The 22157-nt window shown below is 39.1% G+C and overlaps 1 protein-coding gene across 3 annotated transcripts in view; it reads left to right on the top strand.

Moving 5' to 3' along the window:
* nfic (nuclear factor I/C) overlaps positions 1–22157 on the top strand; it is a 37397-nt gene that overhangs the window by 4283 nt on the left and 10957 nt on the right. For all 3 annotated transcript variants that reach the window (XM_026146267.1, XM_026146266.1, XM_026146268.1), the window contains exons 2-11: positions 7657–7827; positions 8243–8419; positions 10554–10737; positions 11808–11882; positions 12297–12371; positions 13422–13554; positions 16575–16696; positions 19989–20102; positions 20272–20429; positions 21699–21882. In XM_026146267.1, the coding sequence (XP_026002052.1) occupies positions 7657–7827; positions 8243–8419; positions 10554–10737; positions 11808–11882; positions 12297–12371; positions 13422–13554; positions 16575–16696; positions 19989–20102; positions 20272–20429; positions 21699–21882 (1393 nt within the window). The remainder of the gene's footprint in view (positions 1–7656; positions 7828–8242; positions 8420–10553; positions 10738–11807; positions 11883–12296; positions 12372–13421; positions 13555–16574; positions 16697–19988; positions 20103–20271; positions 20430–21698; positions 21883–22157) is intronic.

The raw sequence follows: 22157 nt of genomic DNA, 5'->3' as shown, positions 1-22157 counted from the left end.
CTTTCTAGACTATTAGATGTCAAGGACTTCGTTTCCCATCTGTTTGTTTAGATTATGCCATGATGTGTTGGTATTTGAGCTCTTTTAGCCTACTACACTTTTTCAGAAAGGATCTATTTAAGTGACTTATTGATTCAGCAGGTCTGGAAGAATCAGCCCTGAGTGTGGTTAGTGAAATTGAACTTAGCTTTCCGAAAAAAGAAAAAAAAAATTAAAAGATTAATCACAGATAACCTCAGTTAAGGTCAGGTTTCGTGATAAGAAATGTAAGTAAGAAAGAGACTTGACAAAAATGGCATGGAAGAGTTTCAAGGGGAAATCCACTGCTGACCAAAAAGAGCACAAAGACTCATCTCACATTTGACAAAAACCTTGATGATCCCCAAGACCTTTGGAAAACTATTTGGCATAAAACTAACAGCCTTTCATAAAAAGAACCTCATATCAGCACAAGCCTGTTGGTATGGTGATGGTAGTATTATGGCCTTTGGTTGCTTTGCTGCTTGCTGCAGTTGATGAAACCGCAAATTCTGCTCTCTACCAGAAATCCATGAAGGAGTAGTTCAAGCCTTAAAACTCAGGCTAGTTCACTTCTGAATGCTGCCACAACCACTTACTAGGTTTAGGGGGCAATTACTTTTTTGTATAGCACAGGTTTGGATAACTTTTTTGTTTAATAAATGAAAATTTTTATTTACTCAGGTTATCTTTGTCTAATATTCAAATTTGTTTGATGATGTGAAATATGTGACTGTGACAAATATGCAAAAACAAAAGGAATCAGGAAGGATTGTGATACTTTTTTACATAGCATCTTTCTAGTTTTACTGACCAGTCAATGCACTCTACAAACGCAGGAGGTTTTTTTAACTCTTCAAAAATGCTATATTTCCATAAAGCTGCACTGTCTAATGCTGCCTGCTATGTGTGGAAATCAGACAGAGATTCAGTTTTATTTTATTTACATAGCACTAAAAACAGTGCTATGTACTAAAGGTACTTAGTATTGCCAGGTAAAGATCCTACAAAAGTAAAGAGAAAACACCAACAGTAACACAACCCCCTATGAACAAGCACTTAGTGAAAGTGGGAAGAAAAATCTCCCTTTTAAGAGTAAGAAACTACTGCCAGAACCCTGCTCAGGGAAGAGCAGCCAACTGCCATGGCCGGTTGGAAGGGGAAGAAGACAGGACAAAAGATACAGTGTGGAAGAGATCCAGAGATTAATAATAACTAATGATTAAATACAAAGTGGCTTAAAAACGAATAGTGCGTGTCAAAAGAAGAAGAAACACTCAGTGCATCATGGCAACACACCCAGTATCCCTAACTATATGCTTTAACAAAAAGGAAAGTTTTAAGCCTAATCTTACAAGTATAGAGGTTATCTGAGGGTCCTCGAAGCTGAAGGCTCTGCCTCCCATTCTACTTTTAAATACTCTAGGAACCACAAGTAAGCCTGCAGTCCGAGAGTGAAGTGCTCTCATGGGGTGATATGGTACTATGACGTCATTAAGATGAGATACAATCTAATTATTCAAGACCTTGTATATGAGGAGAATGATTTCAAATTTAATTTCAGATTTAACAGTAAAACTATGGAACAATGCAACTATTGGAGAAATATGAAGAAATACACAACTTTTCCAGCCTTATAATAACGAATTCCAATAATCCAGCCTCGGTAAGCATGTTTTTCAGTTTTATAGATAGTTTCAAGAATTTCTGAGATGACAGGAAGGTAGGAGATTAGCCTAGAGTTTGCCAAGGCAGCTGGGTTAAGTGATGGATTAAGTTTTTATAATTTTTTTAACTCATAATATGAATTCATTTTTATTTCTTGCAAACAGCCAACATTAAGTTAAATTATTACAATACATCATAAGCTGTTCAGTAGGGCTTACAACAAAATCATTTAGAAAACTGCAAATTCGTCATTCTAGGTTGTAGACAGCATAGTAGTGATGTCATCAATCATGCTACACATAAAATGGAAATTGTTAATTAAGCTCAGAGTATCCAACCCTGAAGGTAAAACATCCAAGGAAACTAACCCCATTTTTGTTTAGTCAACTAACTGCATCCAACTAACACAGTACATTTACATAAGAACATCATACCAACAGTCAAAGATGGTGGTGGTAGTGTGTCGGTCTGGGGTTGCTTTGCTTCTTCACGACTTAAACGACTTGCTGTACTTGATGAAACCGTAAATTCTGCTCTCTACAAGGAAATCTTGAAGGAACAGCCATTAGTTCAGGCCCTGATCGTCAAGCACAATTATGCAGCAGAACAATGATCCAAAACACACACACCAGCAAGTTCACTTCTAAGTTGCTCAAAAAGCAAAATGAAATGGAGTGAAAATAAAGTGGCCTAGTCAAAGTCCAGGCTTAAATCAGATTGAGATGGTATTAGCCTAAGCGGGCCTTTCGTACTGGAAAACCGTCTAATGTGCCTGAATTAAAACACTTGACCCACTCGTCTTTGCAGAAGAAGAGTGGGTCAAATTCTTCCATAGTGATGTGGAAGAGTTATTGCGAGTAATTGCAATGCTTATTTGCAGTTTTTGTTATCAAGGGTGACATAGCTAGTTATTAGGTTTAGTGGGTAATTATTATTATTTTGCATGGGGCCATGTAGGTTTACATAACTTTTGTTTTGTTTGTCAATTCAATAATAATTTTAAAACTGCCTTTCAAATTTAATATCCATCACATCAGAAACTCTGACTTCACCAACAAGGTCCAGAAACTTACACTGGATCTGGATGAAACCATAGTGTCCTTTGATGTGGTCTCACTCTTTACTTGCATACCTACAACTGAGGTAGTGGAAACTGTCAGGAAATGACTACAGCAAGACAGCTCCTTAGAAAACAGAACCGGCTTTACCCCCAAACAAATGTGCAAACTGTTAGATCTCGGCCTTACCACAGCATATTTTAAATACAACAAGGGTTTATACAGACAAAAACATGGATGTGTCATGGGCTTCCCACTGTCATCCATTGTAGTCAACCTTCACATGGAGGAAGTAGAAAGTAAAGCTCTTGGTTCTTTCAAAAGGACAGCACCAAGCCACTGCCCAAGAAGTTGAATCCTTCACTGCTCGCATCAACTCAGTGGATAAAAACATAAAGTTCACCAGGGAAGAGACAAAGGTCATAGTTTGCCATTTCTGGACTGTGCTGTGCGCAGAAGGGAAAGAAAAGAACACACATGTAAAGAAAGCTCTTAAAACATTTGGTTATCCTAAATGGACTTTCATCAAATCAGCAAAGATGAACTGGGAAGAAGGTCGCACACCAACTAGGGAGAATCAGAAGGACAAACAGAACAACATGGTCATCCCTTATGTAGCAGGTTTATCAGAGAAACTCAGGAGAATTTTCTACAAGCATGACCTCCTAAGCTACTTCATACAAAAACTGGTTCATCCTGAGGACAAAACTGCAGTACAGTGAGGAGAAACCAAATAGCCACTCCATACACGCATGGCAAAACATAGAAGAGCCACCTTGGCAGGACAAGACTGAGCTTTACACCTGCATCTAAAGGTTAAAGGTCACTTATTCGAGGATGCCAATGTTCACATTTTGGATAGAGGAGACAGTCGGTTTGAAAGAGGAGTGAAAGAAGCCATCTCTGTCCACTGTGAACGACCATCCTTGAACAGAGGGGGTGGCTAAGGACACAAACTGTCTGCCACCTACAATCCAGTTTTGAGATCCCTTCTCAGGCGCCACTCACATCTCACAAGTTCTCACAATGGTTTCACCTGAAACCTCTGCTAATAATAACCCACACCCTTTTTGACACCTTGACTCATGTGATCAATAGTTGGTCTAATGACCCTCTTAAGGGAAACTCCCACTAGGTTTTAAATACCTGTGACTCGGCACCATTTGGTTTTAGAACTGAAGAAGCTTCTTAGATGGGAGGTGAAACGTCTTCAAGAAACTTAAAATCCAGTCGCCATTCTTTCCAAACTCCTTAGATTACCATGACCTGGATGATTGAGAACTTACATGGACATGGAATAATGTAACTTTTGTCAAATTAATGTGAGCTTGAATGTGTCCAAAATCCCATGGACCTAACAATAAATTAGAATTTAATAATAGCAATAACTTTGCAACTTTGTGTTGTCTTTGAGCAAACTGGATTAACTACAGCAAACCATTTGGCTCGCTAGAAGACCATGTGAACCAACTGTGGTAGGAATGTAGGAAAGCCTTGGTATCAAGGTATCACTGAGAACTTTCACAGACATGATACCTTGGTATCAAGTCACTTTGCTATACAAAAAAGGCAAAAAAAGGATAAAATGATTTATACAAACTACAGTCAAGGTGAAATGTAGACTCAGTTATAAAAGTGCAAAAATATCTGCCTTATAGGCAAAGCAGGAGGCAGACAACAAAGACATTTTCTCTAAGTACTGAAGTAAATCAATTAAATCACAACACAGCTCTTTGTGAGCGCACAAAATCCTCAACATATTCCCTTTTTAAAAAAATGTTTTGATTGGTGTCATGCTTTGAAATGAGCCGCACCAGATTAAATGACCTCTTTTTAGTTTCAAAGAGACATGCTGGTACTGTGCAAACTGTGCACATTAGGGTCAACTGCTTAGTGTTCTCCTCAGTCATGCTGGTTACTACGATTGGTGCAGAAGGACTAAACTACTGTGAATTAGACAATTAAACTGAGCTTGCACTGCAGTAACTTATTGGCAGTGGTGGTGTTTAAGTCTTTTATGATCAAATTGTAGGAATTAATGTATCAGCAGAATTCAGCTGGGTGGACGCAGTGACCTTGCTGCCAGCCCTGGACCCCCAAGATCTGACCATATTGTTGATGCTGTATAGTTATAAAGGCCTAATACTCACTGAGTACTTGGTTGAGACGTTGCTGGCAAAGACACCAGTACGAAGTTTCTTGTAATTGGTCACCAGGTTTACAGACATCCTAGGAGGGATTTTAACTGACTCCACTTTATAGAATCTCTCTAAATCTTTCAGGTTTCTTGGCTGCTGCTTGGAAATTTGAAACTTCAGCTTCCTCCACAGATTTTCTATAGGACTGAGGTGTAGAGACAGGCTATGCCTGGCCGAGGTATGACTTTAGTGTGCTTCATCTTTAGCCTTTTGTGTGTTTTTGGTCATTGTCAAGACTGGTCCATGACCTTAACTGTTCTGGCTGAGGGAAGAAGGTTCTCGTCCGAAAATCTATAGTACATGGTCCTGTTCAAAGGTCTCTCCCACTGGTCTTCTCGTACTCTTAGCACAAAAATGGTTAGTGTTCCTCGGGTCATGCTTAGCATTTCTCTTCCTCTAAAAGTGGCGGGTCACGTTAAGGTCAGAAAGTTCGATTTTGGTTTTATCTGACTGCAGTGCTTTCTTCCATGCCTGATGATCATCCTCACCCATGAGGCCAGATCTTCCATGAAACTCCAAATTGAGTGATTTGATATTTTTTCAATTTTCAAAGAATTGCACCAGCAGCTGTCATCTTTTCACCACGTTTCTTGTAGCTCATTCCAGCCTTGTGCACATCAACAGTTTTCTTCCTGATGTCCTTTGACAGCCCTTGTCTTGCTCATAGTGGTGGATCGTTTGGAATGGAAGAAATTGATTCTGTGGACACGTGTGCTTTATTCACATAATGAGTTGAAACTAGGACTGTCTGTTATTGATACAAGGTCTTGAATAATCAGCCCTTATCTTATCTTAAAAACCTTATAGTACCGTATCACCCCTTTAGAGCACTTTTCTCATAGACTGAAGGCTTACTTGTTCCTAGAGTATTTAAAAGTAGAATGGGAGGCAGAGCCTTCAGCTTTCAGGCACCTCTTCTTTGGAACCAGCTCCCAGTTTGGATTTGGGAGACAGACACTATCTCTACTTTTAAGATCAGGCTTCAAACTTTCCTTTTTGCTAAATGATATAGTTCAGGTGACTCTTGAGTCCTCCCGTAGTTATGCTGCAATAGATGTAGGCTGCTGAGGGCTTCCATGAATAATTGAGTTTTTCTTCTTCAGTCACCTTTTTTTCACTCACTGTGTGTTCATACACCTCTCTGCATTTAATTATTAGTTATTAGTAATATCTGGCTCTCTTTCATCGCATGTTTTTGTCCTGTCTTCATCTGCTCACTGTCAGATCCCTGAGGCTGTTTCTGCTGAAGGTTTCTTCCTGTTTAAAGGGAGTTTTTCTTTCCCACAAGGAGCTTGTTGGGGGTTTTCTCTCTTTTTCTTGTATTATTGTAGGGTCGTTATCTTACAGTATAAAGCACTTTGAGGCAAGTGTTGTTGTTATTTGGCGCTATATAAGTAAAATTTAATTGACTGAATGTGGCACACAGACAATCTTTGTCTGGCTAGGTTGTAAGGGAAAAAAAATGCTTTTTTCACTCAATGATCTGAAACTCAATTTATAATTTTTATTTAACCTCCTAGGACCTGGCGTCCACATATGTGGACATTTGGGTTATTTAGACCAAAATACTCAATTTAGCTCTACAAGGGCCTGGTATCCACTTACGAGGACATTATACTGCTACTGTTCTATTGAAATTTTAAATGAATATCCTCATATGTGGCTCTCATTTCTCTTAGAAACAAAAATCAGGTAAAAAAAAAAATCTGGTAATTCTTTGTTTTTACATTCATCGGGCCCCAGTCAGCCCAAATATCAAAGAGAAATTTGGAATGAATGGCCACTTTTACCATTGTGTGCCTTCCAAGAGTTACATGGTTACCCCTACAAGTCTGTATTAGTTTAGAGTGAATCGCTTTGAAATGTGTAGATATGGAAAACATTGTTTTTCTAAGTATTTAAATTGAAGTGGAGCTATTATGCTTTTTCCTAAATTGCCATAAATACACTGTTACAATGACACACGGTGTCCCATTATTTTTATTCATTTTTATTTTTGTTAATTATTTTTATTCTGATTACATTCAAAACAGTGGAGCTGTTTCACACAAGTCTCATGCATGCTCTTTTTTGACCCTGTTTTTCCACTGTATCAAGATTTGGAACAGCTACATTGTTCCTGAAAACATCTATTTTTTTACCTTTAAAAAAACATAATTACTGCTCTCTGATACATTGAAAAGAAAGCAGTAAGGCTATTAAAGAAGAATCAGACCTATAGGCTTGGTCATCTGGTACTGGTACTGACATGACTTGAAGAGTGCAGTCTTCTACTGTGAAGTGTGCTGCTTGTGCTCTGGGATATTGCTGTAGGCTGACTGTTGCAATGTACCCTAATGCTACATTCTGTTAATGTGAAAGAGGATCTCTAAACGTTTTAATAGCACGTTTTATATGTCTGGATCTGATACACTTAATTTCTCAGAAAACCATATTCCTTATTTTTTCATATAAAATTAGCTTATATATCATAGAGACTGTTAGTATGTGCGTCTTATCCAGATGTGTAAAATGTCAGTGTTCTGTCTTGCTGCTGATGCACAAGTCAAATCTAAACAATGTAGGCAAAATATTCAAGAAGCAGATTCATTGTTAAGGGTTTCGTTACCAGTATATCGTTAGTATCCAAAGCTACATGTCCTACTCTTTGTGTTTGAGTTTTAGTGGTTTAGTTACTGATTGCTGAGTCTGTACTGTGTGTCTCTATCATCCAGGATGAGTTCCATCCGTTCATTGAGGCTCTGCTACCCCAGGTTCGTGCCTTTGCCTACACGTGGTTTAACCTCCAGGCCAGGAAAAGGAAGTACTTCAAAAAACATGAGAAGAGGATGACTAAAGAAGAAGAGAGAGCTGTCAAAGATGAACTACTTGGGGAGAAGGCAGAGGTGGTATAAGTATATTGGATAACTGAAATAAGCACTACTTTTTTTTATTTTAAAAAGTTTTTTTTTAACTTTTTAAATTCTAATAATTTTAATTCCAAATCACACAACAGTTGCCTCAAGGTGCTTTATATTGTAAGGTAAAGACCCTGCAATAACACAAAGAAAACAGAAAACAAAAATCACAACAATCAGACGACCCCCTATGAGCAAGCACTTACTGGTGACAGTGGGGAGTTTGGGGAGTTTTTAGGACACCCTGATAATAATGAATTACAGTAGTCTGATTTTTATATTTAGCAATCAATGTTTTATATCATACCCATATTATATTGCATCTTCCCCAATTACACTAAGAATATGCTAGAACAAAGCTGACTTATTCAGTTAGAGTTTCTGTTTCTTATTCTGTTCCTAGGTGAAACAGAAGTGGGCCAGTCGTCTTTTGGCTAAGCTAAGAAAGGATATTAGACCTGAATGCAGGGAAGACTTTGTCCTATCAATCACCGGGAAGAAAGCTGCATGTTGTGTCTTATCAAACCCTGACCAGAAAGGCAAAATGAGACGCATAGACTGTCTCCGACAAGCTGACAAGGTAAATTAAAAAGTTGGTTTGTATTTTCTTTTGGCTGGAGAGATAGAAATGCAGATAGTTTTTCTAACCCCAGACTAAAATTGCTGTCAAAGATGTGAAATATCAAGCAGTTTTTAATTAATTAAACTAACTCAGTCTAACTCAGACTAGCAGTGACATCAACTTTGCCGTCGAAGGTAAGTTTATTTACCTACTGTTTGTACTTGTAGCCGGCTTGTTTCTGCCTGAACTGCACAATCGCTGCTGTGAGTGGGTTTAACAGCTGATTTTCCTTGTCTTATGAATGCTATTTTCCATGACTTTTTCATTAAAAAGGTTTTTGTGACAATGCAAGGTTGTATCAGGTTTTTGTTTTTCATGATTTTACATCAAACATGAGGCTAGCAAGAAAAATATATGAACTAACAAAAGTGACCTTCAGCAGAACCAGACTTAGACAGGGAGGTTTGTTTTATGTGTCTCTGTAAAGCACTTTGAATCACCTTGCTGTTGAATTGTGCTATATAAATAAACTTGCCTTGCCTAATTAAAGGAGGTCAAACAACTCACAGCAGCTGAAAATTGGTGGTTAAATATTATAACCTTTCTACTTTTTAAAGATTTCTGATTTTTAGTTAAGAAACTGTCTTATAAATATACCATCACCATACTGTCCGTGCCCCTGAACCCTCTGTTCCACCTCTCCCCGTACGTCCTTAAATTTAGTTACAGCTTTTTCTGTTTATTTTTATATTGTAATGAATTGTATCGCCCGTGTGTACACATTTATCTTTGTGATAGAATAGAATAGAATAGCATAGAATTCAACTTTATTGTCATTGCACATGCACAGGTACAGGGCAACGAAATGCAGTTTGCATCCATCCAGAAGTGCTTTAGTGATATAGATATATTACAATATATATTAGCAATAATATAGATATGTGAGTATATTACAGAAATGGGTCTATTATGGTATGTTATAATGTACACGGTATGAAGTATGTTGTGAATATTCTATAACTATAAGTATGTACAGGCTGTAGTGAGTACAAGCTATGAACAGGCTATGAACAGGATATAAATATGAAAAACTATACAGAATATGAAATAAATAACTTTACAGAATCTGAGATATACAGCTAAACAGAAATGGGAACTATGCAAGTTGTAAACAGTTGTAGGGTTAAAAATTATCGTATGTACAGAATGATTATTTACACAGAGCTATACAGTAGTGCAGTTAAGATAAGTGAGATATAATTCCTACAGAGGCTATATAAAGTGCTAGTGGTTGTGAGTGGTGGTTCAGTCCATGTTATTATTGTGTGTTTGAGGGTACAGTTGTCCATTGTGATCATACAAAAGAGGGTTTTCAGGGAATACTGTTAAATGTACAGTTTTTATACCATATATCAGAACAAGATGTTTAGTGGGATTAAAGTGGTGGGTGGGTTCATTTCCATTTTCAAAGAAGCCAGTTGAGTCTAATGACAGATGAAGTCAGAGCAAGTCAATGTGTTAAAAAGTTAGATTGCCAGTTGTTGATCATCATTATTTTAATGGTTGGAAAAGCTAGTGAATTTTTTAGGCTCTGATCTTTAATTGTATTTGTGATCTTCCTGTTCAAACATTGCCTCAAAAAAAGGCCTGAAAGTGGGTTGATGGACCATTTTATATCTTGAAAAGTATTTGATATATGACGCTAAAATCAGAGACAGTCAAGCAAAATAGCGAATCAAAATCATAGCCTTTATGAAACTTGTAATACAATTTTAGTTAACCCTGAAGTTGGCTTAATAAAATTAGGAAATGCTAAATTTATAGCTAACTGTTTGCTTCATTGCCTGTGCCTGTATTGGTTCTCTCTGGGTATTATGGCTTCCTTACACAATCCAAAGACATGCTTGCAAGGTTAATTAGTGAATCTAAATTGGTTACAATTCTGAATCTGTTCGCCCTGTGATAAAATGGGGCTCTGTATGTACCCTGCCTGTCAGTCTCTGATAGTCCGTAACTCTGTGTCTTAAGCGGTCAAGGAAAAGGATGGATGCTTGGCCCATTCAGGGGACCAGTTTCACACTAAACATAGCAAAAGTGAGACTCATGTTTTTAGTCAGACATAAGTGGGGTTTTTTTGCTTTGTTTTTCCAAGGTGTGGAGATTAGACCTGGTGATGGTTATCCTGTTTAAAGGAATCCCACTGGAAAGCACAGATGGTGAACGGCTGGTGAAAGGAGGCCAGTGCTCCAATCCAGTCCTCTGTGTCCAGCCTCGACACATCTCTGTCTCTGTCAAGGAGCTCGACCTCTACCTTGCTTACTATGTGCAAGAGAGAGGTATGCACTACATACTACATACTTCAACATTGCTGTTCATGCTGACTTTCATGTATACATTTAAATATAGTAGACCTCTGGTAATATTAGATAAAATATGAGATTGCTACATGGTGACGATGCATCGTGCATCTTGTTGTAAAGAAGAAAAAAAACCTTCTTTCTTTCAAGATTCTCTGTTCTACATTTCTATTATATCAAAATTTGTTCTTATGATTTCAGGATATCCTGGAAAGTTTAACTTTCCTCACTTTAAAATGCCGTTCTGTATTCTCTATGTGTTAGTTTGGTATTAGTGTCAGAACAGTGTTCATCTGTTAGCCACAGATGTCGAATAATTTGTGTTAAATGCAAACACACGTTAATCATTGTCAGAACCTGTACTGGTGTGAAATTTAACATTAGTCCCCAAATGGGAAAAAAAACCCTTAAATTAACATTTAACATTAAATAGATATGTTCTGCAAGTCTTAAGAGACTTTTTTATGTTGTACTATAATTTAGGACAAATGCTGCACTTTCTAATGTTAAGAAAATAATTATGATAATTGAGTTAGAATAAATTAAAGATTTAATGTATGAATAACAATGCAAAATGGTGACTTTCATTAATAAACAGGTTATAAAAGGTGGATGGTGATCACATGCCTGTTTGCCTGGTGTATTTGAATAAAACTGTTGTGTTGCTAAATAGAAAATGAACATGAGTGATCTTATTTAACACATTGAACAAATCAAGAAAATCTGCCATGAAAATGGTTTTCAGTCACAAAATATGCAGTTAGTATGTTAAAATATGCCCTCTGCTGGTTTTGGATGAGCATGTCAGTTAAGAACAAACAAACAAACAACAAAAAACAATATGCAATACATATCCATTCTGTGTTTTTACTGCATCTTTAAACTTTTTTGAGGATGGAGCTAACAATATTTAAATATGCTTGTTCTTATATTTTCCTATAAGAAAGAATATATTGGCTGACCTACTTTGCTTGTTGAAATTGCTGAAATCTTGTTCTGTTCTCTGCCTCATCCACAAACACTGTCTCACTCTCGCTCTCTCCTTTCAGAGGCCGAGCAGAGCAGCAGTCCCAGTCGCACTGGTGTGGGTTCTGATCAGGAGGACAGTCGAACTGCCACCATGGGTAATGTAAAGTATATTTCTTTATTTTTCTTTAATCTGTTTACATATCTCTATATGTCTCTATCAGGTAATCTGATCAGATAAAATAAATATCTTGTACATAAACAGTCTAATTTGCTAGAGCATGGGTTGACTTCTTAGACACAAAGTAACAACAAAGACTGCAGTATTCTGAGCTGTGCCTTGTATTTACAAGTTTTAAATGCTGTTATTAATATTTATTACAAGCGGAAACATGGACCTGTATAAATTAAGAAAACTACCCAATCTATCAGTTATATTTTTGCTTTGGACTGCAAAGACCAAATAAGCTATTTAGGCAATTAAACATCAAGATCCAAAGTGTAATTATATAAATACTACCTTAGTTTATCTATTTTCTTAGTGTGTAACTGCTGCTGTTTTATTTTTGCAGATGGTCCAGAGTTCCAGGAGAGTTTTGTAACATCAGGAGTTTTTAGTGTTACTGAGCTTGTTCAGGTCTCGAGAAGTAAGCCTGCTTTACCATTATGTTTACCTTTACACAGCTACGCTACCTTTGGCAGTGTTCTTACAGAGGCTAGTATTGTCATTGTAACACCAACCCTTCTTTAGCTCTGTCTTGACAGATTTGGTTTAAATATTTGAATTTGAAAAATGTTGAAGGGCATATTATTCTTGGACTAGTTTGAGAATATAAGAACAAAATGCAAGTGCAATTTCAAGTTGTTTTTATGATGTCAATTGAGGCAGCAGTGCAGTTTATTAATCAGAAGGTTGGTGGTTTGAACCCTGACTGCTCCAGTCTGTATACCAAATGTCCTTGGGCAAGGTACTGAACCCCAGGTTGCTTTCTGATGCATTCCTCAGAGTGTGAATGTTCAATAGGAAGCACTTATATGTAGAAGGGTGAGTGAGATATGCTGTATGAAGTGCTTTGAGTGCTCAAGTAAAGTAGAAAAGCACAGCATTTCTAATTTGTTGGCCTTATTTTTTGGTAAGATATGGTAACAACAGGATATCCATATCCGATTTTCACCCTCATTTAGCTGTTTATAGCGCCTTTGTCTCCTGGGGGTGGAGAACATGTCATGGTGGAGTACATCAATCCTATCAGGATAGTTTGATCTCAGGATAAAAGTGGACCCACAGAACAACTCAAGTCATTTCCTCTAAATTGAATTTCTAAACATATGGAATCAAACCACACTGTCTCTTTTATTAACCATGTAAAATATTCAAACAGAAAACATTTACAGCCTTTTGTTTTGTTTTGTTTTTATTCGTGACCTTTAAAAGTAAACTGATCTGGTATGACTGGTGATCTGAACTAAGTGGGGGAGGCCATAGCAAAATCTTAAGTGTTGACTGTGAAAGTCAGTGAATTACATGTACATGATTAACAAAGCTTTCCTTGCTGCTTTGTGAGTAGATATAATGAAATCTAGATAGGAAATTAAAGACTAGTCAATTAGCACAGTATTGGGCTTTGCCACACACTTTGTGTACCTGATATTCTGTTTTAAGTGCGTAACTCATAATCTGTCTTTTTCCCATGTAGCTCCCGTTGTAACAGGAGTAGGGCCTGGTTTCTCTGTGGGGGAGCTCCAGGGTCATCTGGCCTATGATCTCAACCAGTCTGTTAACCAGCCAGTCAGTCTCAGACGATCACTGGCCAGCACCTCATCCAGCGGGTATTTTTACACACACACACACACACACACACACACACACACACACACACACACACACACACACACACACACACACACACACACACTAGTTTTCATGTCTTACTGAGCACATCTAATTGACATAATGCTTTCCCTAGCCGCTTGCCCTAACCATGAAAAATGAATGCCTAAACATAATTGTAACACTGATACTTAAACCACATTTTGAGCCTCAAAAATGTCTTCAAACCTGCGGGTTTGCATTTTGTCCCCATAAGGGACTGTACAATTTTCTGTCCTCACAAAGATGCCTAAACATGCACACACAAACAGGGTTGTAAATGGAGACTTCAATTTCTGGTGAATGTTCAAGCACATAAAAGGCAAAATGCAAGTGCACATTAAAATATAGGAGAACGAAAACAAATACATAGAAAGATAATAAAGGGACAACCAGGAGGCATGTACTCTGAGAGCATAAGATGGGTCTATGCCTAAAGCTGCTCAGTCAGATTTTTTGACATATAAAGGATGATGCCTATATACTGCACATATACTGTACTGTACTGTACATTTATGTATGCCTGCAGGTAAGGCTGGGCACTGAAAGCCGACTGAAAATTTTCAGAAATATTATCAAAAAGATTGGACCGACTTGCTGAAATATAAGTCTTTTCAACTTTAAAAACTTTTGAATAGAAGGTGGCTGATAAATATTTAGAGCAATTGCACTTCTGCAAGGTAGAGGTTTACACTTACACTGTAAAAGTGTAAGTGATGACAAGTGATGTGTGAGAGTTGTAGGTTTTTGAGGTTTACCTTTTTAATTCTTTGGAAAAAAGATGGAAGTAGGGAATCCATTTGTCCAATAATCCTGTCTATTTTAAAACGGATTCACTGGGAAGGATGAGCAGCCAAGAAATGGTACAGAGACTCATCCCCTGACTGCAGTTACTGTAGGCTCTGATGTCTGTTTGCAGTAAGATTCATGTAAACAGTGCTGTGAGGTATGGCAGGATACCCCTGAGAAAAATACCTCAGTGATCATCTTGTTTAGCCCACTGCTGCTTTAGTTTCCCTGTCCTTGTTTAACCTTTCTAACACTTCAGCCTTTGTTTTATTGGAGAGCAGTTTTCTGAATTGCTCATTTAAATCACATTTAATAGGATAAAGTAGCTTTAAGAATTTATTCAAGCAAAAGTCTCTTTCTTTAAGGCCGTGTTTTGCTCTTTGCTCTCTTACTATTTTCTTACTTTTTTCACTGTAGGTACAGAAACACCTTTAGTCATTGACCCCAATACAAAAATAAACTTTCTATAGTACATTTGTGCCAAAAATAAGATAAAGCTCAGACAAGCCTGTATCTGTGCTGAAGGGTTAATGTTAGGCAGTAATAAATGAGCAACTACCACAGGAAAGACTGGCAGAATTTCTTCTTTGTCACAGTGAAGAATTAGTCAGCTTTTCATTCAGTCGGCCTGGTAAACACACGTCTGTGGCAAACTTTTGATTTCCCCGGCCATATCACACACACATATCTGCACAATTTGCAAGTTTGCTCACTTACAAAGAAGGATTGGAAGAAAATGCTGCAGTCAGATGAAACCAGATTTGACCTCTTTGACATCAGCTCCGCCCGCCATGTTTGGAGGCAGAAAAAGGTTGAATGTGACTCAAAGAACATCATCCGCACAATCAAACACAGAGTTGGAAACATCATAGTTTGGCCTGTTTTTCTGCTAAAGATGATTTCACAATAAAATCTTGGATGAGAACCTCCTTCTCTCAGCCAGGATGTTGATGAGATGAAGCACATTAAGGTGGTGAAAGCTAAAGCTTCCAGTTTCTAAGCAACAGCCAAGAAACCTAAAGGATTTAGAGAGAGTGTGTGAAGAGGAGTAGGCCGAAATCCCTCCTGAGATGTGTGTAAACCTGGTAACCAAATACAAGAAACTTCTTCCTGCATGTAGCAGTAAGAAGTAGCTCAGGAGGTATCTCCTGATAAGACAGTTGGTGCTTCGATCCCTGACTCACCCCAGTGGGCATGCCAAATGTCCTTGGACAAAGTTGCTCTTGCATCCATCGGAGCATGAATGTGTGTGAACGTTAGTTAGTAAGCACTTAAAAGCATAGAAGAAAGTGCTTGTACGATTGGGTGAATGTAGCATTTTGTATAAAGCGCTCTGAGTGCTCTGGAAGAGTAGACACGTGCTATATAAGAATCAGACAATTTACCATTCTTGCTGGTTTACTCATCCACTAAGTACTAAGTCATGTTGTTCTTGAGAATCAAATACTTTTTTCACAATGACGTGAAAATCCGTTCAGAACTTTTATTTAATGTGTTTTCCTGTTTGACGTTCTGTCGCTCTCCATCAGAACAAAACTGTCATAAAAACGAGAAACCGTTCATTTCTTTCTAAGTGGGCAGACTTGCAAATTCAGCAGGAGATGAAAGAATGTGTCCAGTTGAATGTTTTTATTCACTAGGCATCTTAAGTTTGCAACAAGTATTCATTGGAAAATCAATTGCACTTAGGAGGAACATTAAGTGTGCAGTGTGTTATTGTGCGGACTAAAATCAGTACATGGTTGGAAAAGTAAGAAACACCACTTATTCTTTACAGAATTTATCTGACATGATAACAGTACACAATAGTTTACAGAAATGTTTTTTTGATTCTTGCCCTTTTTTGGCTTTATTTAATAATATTAATAATATTTAATAGTGACAGTTGAGACTGACAGGAAAGCAGAGAGAGAGGGGGGGAAGACATGCAGCAAAGGCCAGAAAGGCCCAGAAATGGTTAAATGAAAATGGGCTGCCAGGGTTGGATTGTAAATGATTTGGGTCTCTGAATGAAACGGGAAACAGTAATGCTGCTAAAAAGCAAGTTGACTTCAGCCCACACACAGGTCCTTATGGCCTCACAGTAATCTTACCTTATGCATTTTAACACTGGACTATGCTTGATCTCCTCACATGGTGCTCAGTGAAACCAGGATCCTAAATGTGTGAGCATCTCTCTATGTGTCTTCAGGAGTAAACGTCATAAGTCTGGCTCTATAGAGGAAGAGGCTGATAGTCCAGGTGGGGAGTATTACCATTCACCTTCCTCACCAGCCAGCAGCTCCAGGAACTGGACTGATGACATGGAAGGAGGTAAGACTACCATATCGACTTTCCTATTTACAGTCATGCTGCTGAACAGATTAGGGCCAGGTTTACTAATACATTGCACCATCACAAACGGGTTTTTGGCATTTAAAAAAATATTGTTGGTAATTATGAAGAGAGCACAGTGACATAATTGAATGTAAGAGGCGGGATTTTTATGCGACTGACTATGTTGTATATCTATTTCTGTGAGGAGAATATTTAAATCAAGTATGTAAACTAATGTACTAACATTTGTGTTAGTACATTTGTGCAATTTACTGCTAATTCATCAAAACTAACAACTAAATCTATTAACTAAAACTAACCTATTTGGGTATTGTGCTCAGATGCTAATTTGCCCTGTTTATTAAATCTGGCCCTAAAGCTTGTGATGCACTTATTTGGATTATTATATTTAAGATTAGCATGTAGGAAAATCCTGTTATTCACCAAAACGATACTAGCTAGTCAGTAGTATAATTAAATAATAATGAATTCATATATTTTATCAGTATTTTTATCAAGAGGCAGGGTCATGAACAGATTCTGGACAGTTGTTATGCATAAGAATAGGATTTGCTTAGGCAGCCTGTATCAGCTGCTGGCTCAGCAGATACCTTCTATACATTGCAATGAAGGGCGCGCTGCATCACTGACTACAAGAAGGACAACACAGTCAGTGTTCAGCCCACTGCATCTCTTGCAGACGAGCTTAACAACTTCTATGCTCGTTTTGACGCAGACAACAGATCTGTTGTCTGCGTCAGAATCCTCTACCCTCAGGAGGACAGTGAGGCTGCAACTTTAACTCTGAAAACAGAAGCTGTGAGATGGACCTTTAAAAAGGTCAATCCTTACAAAGCTCCGGGACCGGACGGCATCCCAGGCCGGCTACTCAGAGTGTGTGCAGACGAGCTGGCAGAGGTGTTCACCAACATCTTCAACCTCTCCCTGAGGCAGTCAGTGGTCCCCACGTCCCTCAAAGCATCCACCATCATTCCCGTTCCCAAAAAATCAGTGGTCTCCTGTCTGAATGACTACCGTCCTGTTGCACTGACATCCGTCATCATGAAGTGCCTGGAGCGGCTGGTCAAAAGTCACATCTGCTCCTTCCTCCCTGACACACTGGACCCTCTTCAGTTTGCCTATCAGACAAACAGAGCCACAGAGGATGCCATCGCCCTGGCAACGCACACCACCCTCACTCACCTGGAGAAAGGGAATACATATGCAAGGATGCTCTTCATCGACTACAGCTCGGCATTTAACACCATCATCCCCTCAAAACTTGCCACGAAGCTCGTCGACCTTGGGCTGGGAACACCGATCTGCAGATGGATTCTAAGCTTCCTCACAAACAGGCCCCAGGTGGTGAAAGTTGGTAAGCACACCTCCTCATCACTCATCCTAAACACAGGTACGCCACAGGGTTGTGTGCTTAGCCCCCTCCTATATTTCCTGTTCACACACGACTGTGTTGCTAAACACGACTCCAACATCATCATCAAGTTTGCGGATGACACAACCATCATCGGCCTCATCACAGACAATGATGAGACGGCCTATAGAGAGGAGGTGATGGCACTGTACAAGTGGTGTCTGGAAAATAACCTGACTCTCAACATCAGCAAAACTAGAGAGATGATAGTGGACTACCGGAAACAACCAGTCAGAGAACACCAGCCCAGCCACATCAACGGTGTCAAGGTCGAAAGGGTCAGAAGCTTCAAGTTCCTTGGAGTCAACATCACAGAGGACTTCTCCTGGACCCTTCACACAGACACTGCTATCAGGAAAGCTCGCCAGCGGCTTTATTTCCTGAGGAGGCTGAGGAAGTTTGGCATGAACGCCAACATCACCTCAAATTTTTACAGGTGTGCAATTGAGAGCTTGCTGACGAGCTGCATCACAGTTTGGTACGGAAGCTGCTCTGCCAGCAGCCGTAAATCACTACAGAGGGTTGTGAAGGCAGCAGAGCACATCACTGGCACGAGGCTTCCTGCCATTCAGGACATTTATCTCCAGCGATGCCTCCGTAAAGCACACAGCATCATCAAGGACCACAGCCACCCAGCACATCAGCTGTTCTCCTTGTTACCATCTGGCAGACGTTACAGGAGTCTGTCTGCTCGGACTACAAGACTCAAAAACAGTTTTTACCACCAAGCCATACGACACCTCAACCACAACACTCAAACACATACAACACAGTGCACAGGACGCACTCAGAAGCTACTTGCAGCTTCACAAGTACTCTGTTTAATCTGCACTGGTCACTCCACTTTATTGTTATTGCTATTTATATTTAAAAAGTACAATACTGTAATTTTCTGCTGCTCATTCCTGTACAATATCCCATCTGCCCTCCCGTCATATTTCTTTTCAAGATTTTCTTATTTAATCACTAGTGTACATATATTTATATTTATAGATACATATATATTCAGTCATCTTTTCTCTTTTACCACGTCTCTCTAATATTTTGCTCCTTACTATTTTTCTATTTTTTTAATTACTTTATTTTATTTTATTTATTTTATTATATTTTATTATATTTCTACTGTATCATGCTGCTGAGTGACTGCTGCTCGTCAAACACATTTCATTGCAATGTTGACCCTGTGCTAACTTGCATATGACGAATAAAACTGAAAACTGAAACTGAAAACTGTGCATTTTAATCTGCTTTAGCTTTTGCATCCCACCACATTTATGCTATGTGACTCAGTCAGTCCATATTCTGTGACCGTTGTCTACTCTGGGGGGCTCTGGGAGGGGCTCTTACTGTTATTCTCATTTCCAGCTTCCCACGTATGCACATGGAAGGGCACCAATGCCTGCACTCTTTGCCTTATACTTTCCAAATACCAAAGAAGAACGGCAGACCACATCTGACATTTAAGAATGACAGGTTCCTCACGCCACTCTAACAAAGTTCTAATCACCGGCGCCTAACCTGGAAATTCTGATTCTAATTTGATGGAGCTGAGTATCACTTACATACAATGTCTTACTTTTTTGGTTAGGTGCCACAAAACGTTTTAAAATGCAACATCAGCACAAAGGGAAACAGTTGGAAAACCTTTCCATTATAAGCCATACAAATACCTGTGGTCTAGTACACAACTGGTTTCTGCTGAGTCAGGATCGTGTGCTTCATGATTATATATTATATTATTTTAAGACCAATTTCTAGAGAAACTAACATAAGTACAAATGACAGAAAATTTTGGGTGCTTTTGTGTGTGTGCGTGCGTGTCTGTGTGTGTGTCTGTGTGTTGTGGGATTCATTTAGGGCTGTCTCCCCCGGTGAAGAAGGCAGAACTGGACAGTCCTTCTCCCCAGGAAGACTCACCAAGAATGGGTTCCTTTACTCAGCACCACCGGCCTGTTATAGCTGTTCACAGTGGTCAGTAGCACACACACACACACACACACACACACACACACACACACACACACACACACACACACACACACACACATATATGTGTGTGTGTGTGTTAATGTTAATGTTATATGTTAATTTGTTATTTACTTAAAGGATGCACAGAACAACATGTCATTTTTTTTCTCAGGTCTGTCCCGGAGTCCACATCCCTCCTCATCTCTTCATTTCCCATCTTCCTCCTACTTCCCCCATGGAGCGATCCGTTATCCTCCTCATCTTGCCCAAGACCCTCTAAAGGATCTGGTTTCATTAGCCTGTGACCCTGCTAATCAAACCCCTAGCTCAGTGAGTACATCTAGTCAACACAAGCCAACACACTATTCCCTTTCTCCATTGCACCTCAAGCTAGTATTACATGTATGCTGCAAAAATAAGTACAAATGTTTTTGAAGACAGATATTTCTTGTGCAACCAATTCAATCACCATATTAGCAGTTCCTCCAGACCTGCAGCACTTTGTAACTATAGACAGGGCTGCACATAAGTGGTCCGCAGATGCACATGTGCTGTCAAAATAAAAGACGTGCGCCAGATAAGAAGTTGCAACGCGCGTTTGCGTACATAAGATTTTCTGGAGGAGGACAGACGTTTGTTTAGAACTCTTAAAGATGTCGAAGAAGCAAGCTCCTTTAAGCAATTACTTTGGTGTTCCTCCACCTCCAAAGAAATGTCAGAAGGAGTCCGAACCGCAAAAGAAGCGTGTATTCTCGGAAAAGTGGTTGCAGGAGGTGAGCTGGCATTTGTTTGAAGCCAGAAAATCTTATGTACACAAATGCGCATTGCAACTTCTCATCTGGTGTGCATCTTTTATTTTGACAGCGCATGCGCACCTGCGGACCACTTATGCGCACCCCTGTCTATAGATGGAGAGTGACAATATCTCCACATGTATAAACATAAAAGTAAAAAAAGACACAAAGAGAAGAACTTTGATGCAGCAAGTACTTTTTTTTTACATAAAAAAAACCCCTGAATGTGGAGTGGTGAAGGTAGAAGCAAGTCAGGATATGTGTGCGTGAATTAGAGGGAGACAGGAGGAAAGGTGAACATGCAAGGTGTAGAAATATAGAAGGTTAGAAATGAGGACATCAGAAGGACAGCCAGAGAGGCTGAGATAGTTTGGACATGTGCAGGAGAGCGAGTGCGGATATATCAGACAGAGGATGATGATGAAGATGGAGCTGAGAGGCAGGAGGAAAAGAGGAAGACCTCAGAAGATTCATGGATGTAATAAAGGAGCACATGTAGAGGGCTTGTGTGACCAAGGAGGATGCTGGGATAGGGTGAGATGGACGCAGATGATCTGTTGTAGCGACCCGTAAAGGCAGCAACCAAAAGAAAGAGGAAATCGCATCTAATTTTTTATTCCACACTGGATATCCACAGTGCAATGTATAAATTAGACCACTTCCTGTGAGTTCCAGTCTCCACCCTAAGGAGAAACCCCTCAGGGGCACATGACATCACCTCTGTCCATAACACTAGCATATTTCATATTACTGTGGGTTTAATGCTTCTTTAATGAACAAAATTCATATTTCCAAAATATTCCAGCTGAATGGAAGTAACCAGGTCAAAGTGCCCAGTCACTACATCTCGTCACAAATGTTGGCACCCCCTGGACCTGCACCCTCTCTGGCGAGTCCCCCATCCTCCCTTTCTAGGCCGACCCTTCCTACAGAGTCAAAAGCTACTACCACGTCCTCTGATGCAGGAGCAAACTCCCCCACATCACCCAGTAAGTGGTCATAAATAATCTACTATATATACAGATAATATATACATATATATACAGTTTGTACAAAACATTTCAGTGAATACCGGTGAAAATGAGGCTTAGAGCATCAGTGACAAGTAGAGCAACTAATGATCTGTTCCATAAAATCAAATAACTTCCAGTATATCTTCAGTATCAAGCTGGTCAAATAAAAGTTATTAGTAAACGCTGCAAATTTGATTTTCCAAAGTATAAGCAAATATTAATATGCTGCCCAGAATAAAACAGTTCAGTGG

Source organism: Astatotilapia calliptera, chromosome 17 (assembly GCF_900246225.1).
Source record: "Astatotilapia calliptera chromosome 17, fAstCal1.2, whole genome shotgun sequence".
NCBI classification, from domain to species: domain Eukaryota; kingdom Metazoa; phylum Chordata; class Actinopteri; order Cichliformes; family Cichlidae; genus Astatotilapia; species Astatotilapia calliptera.
This window is presented reverse-complemented; position numbering and strand designations above follow the sequence as displayed.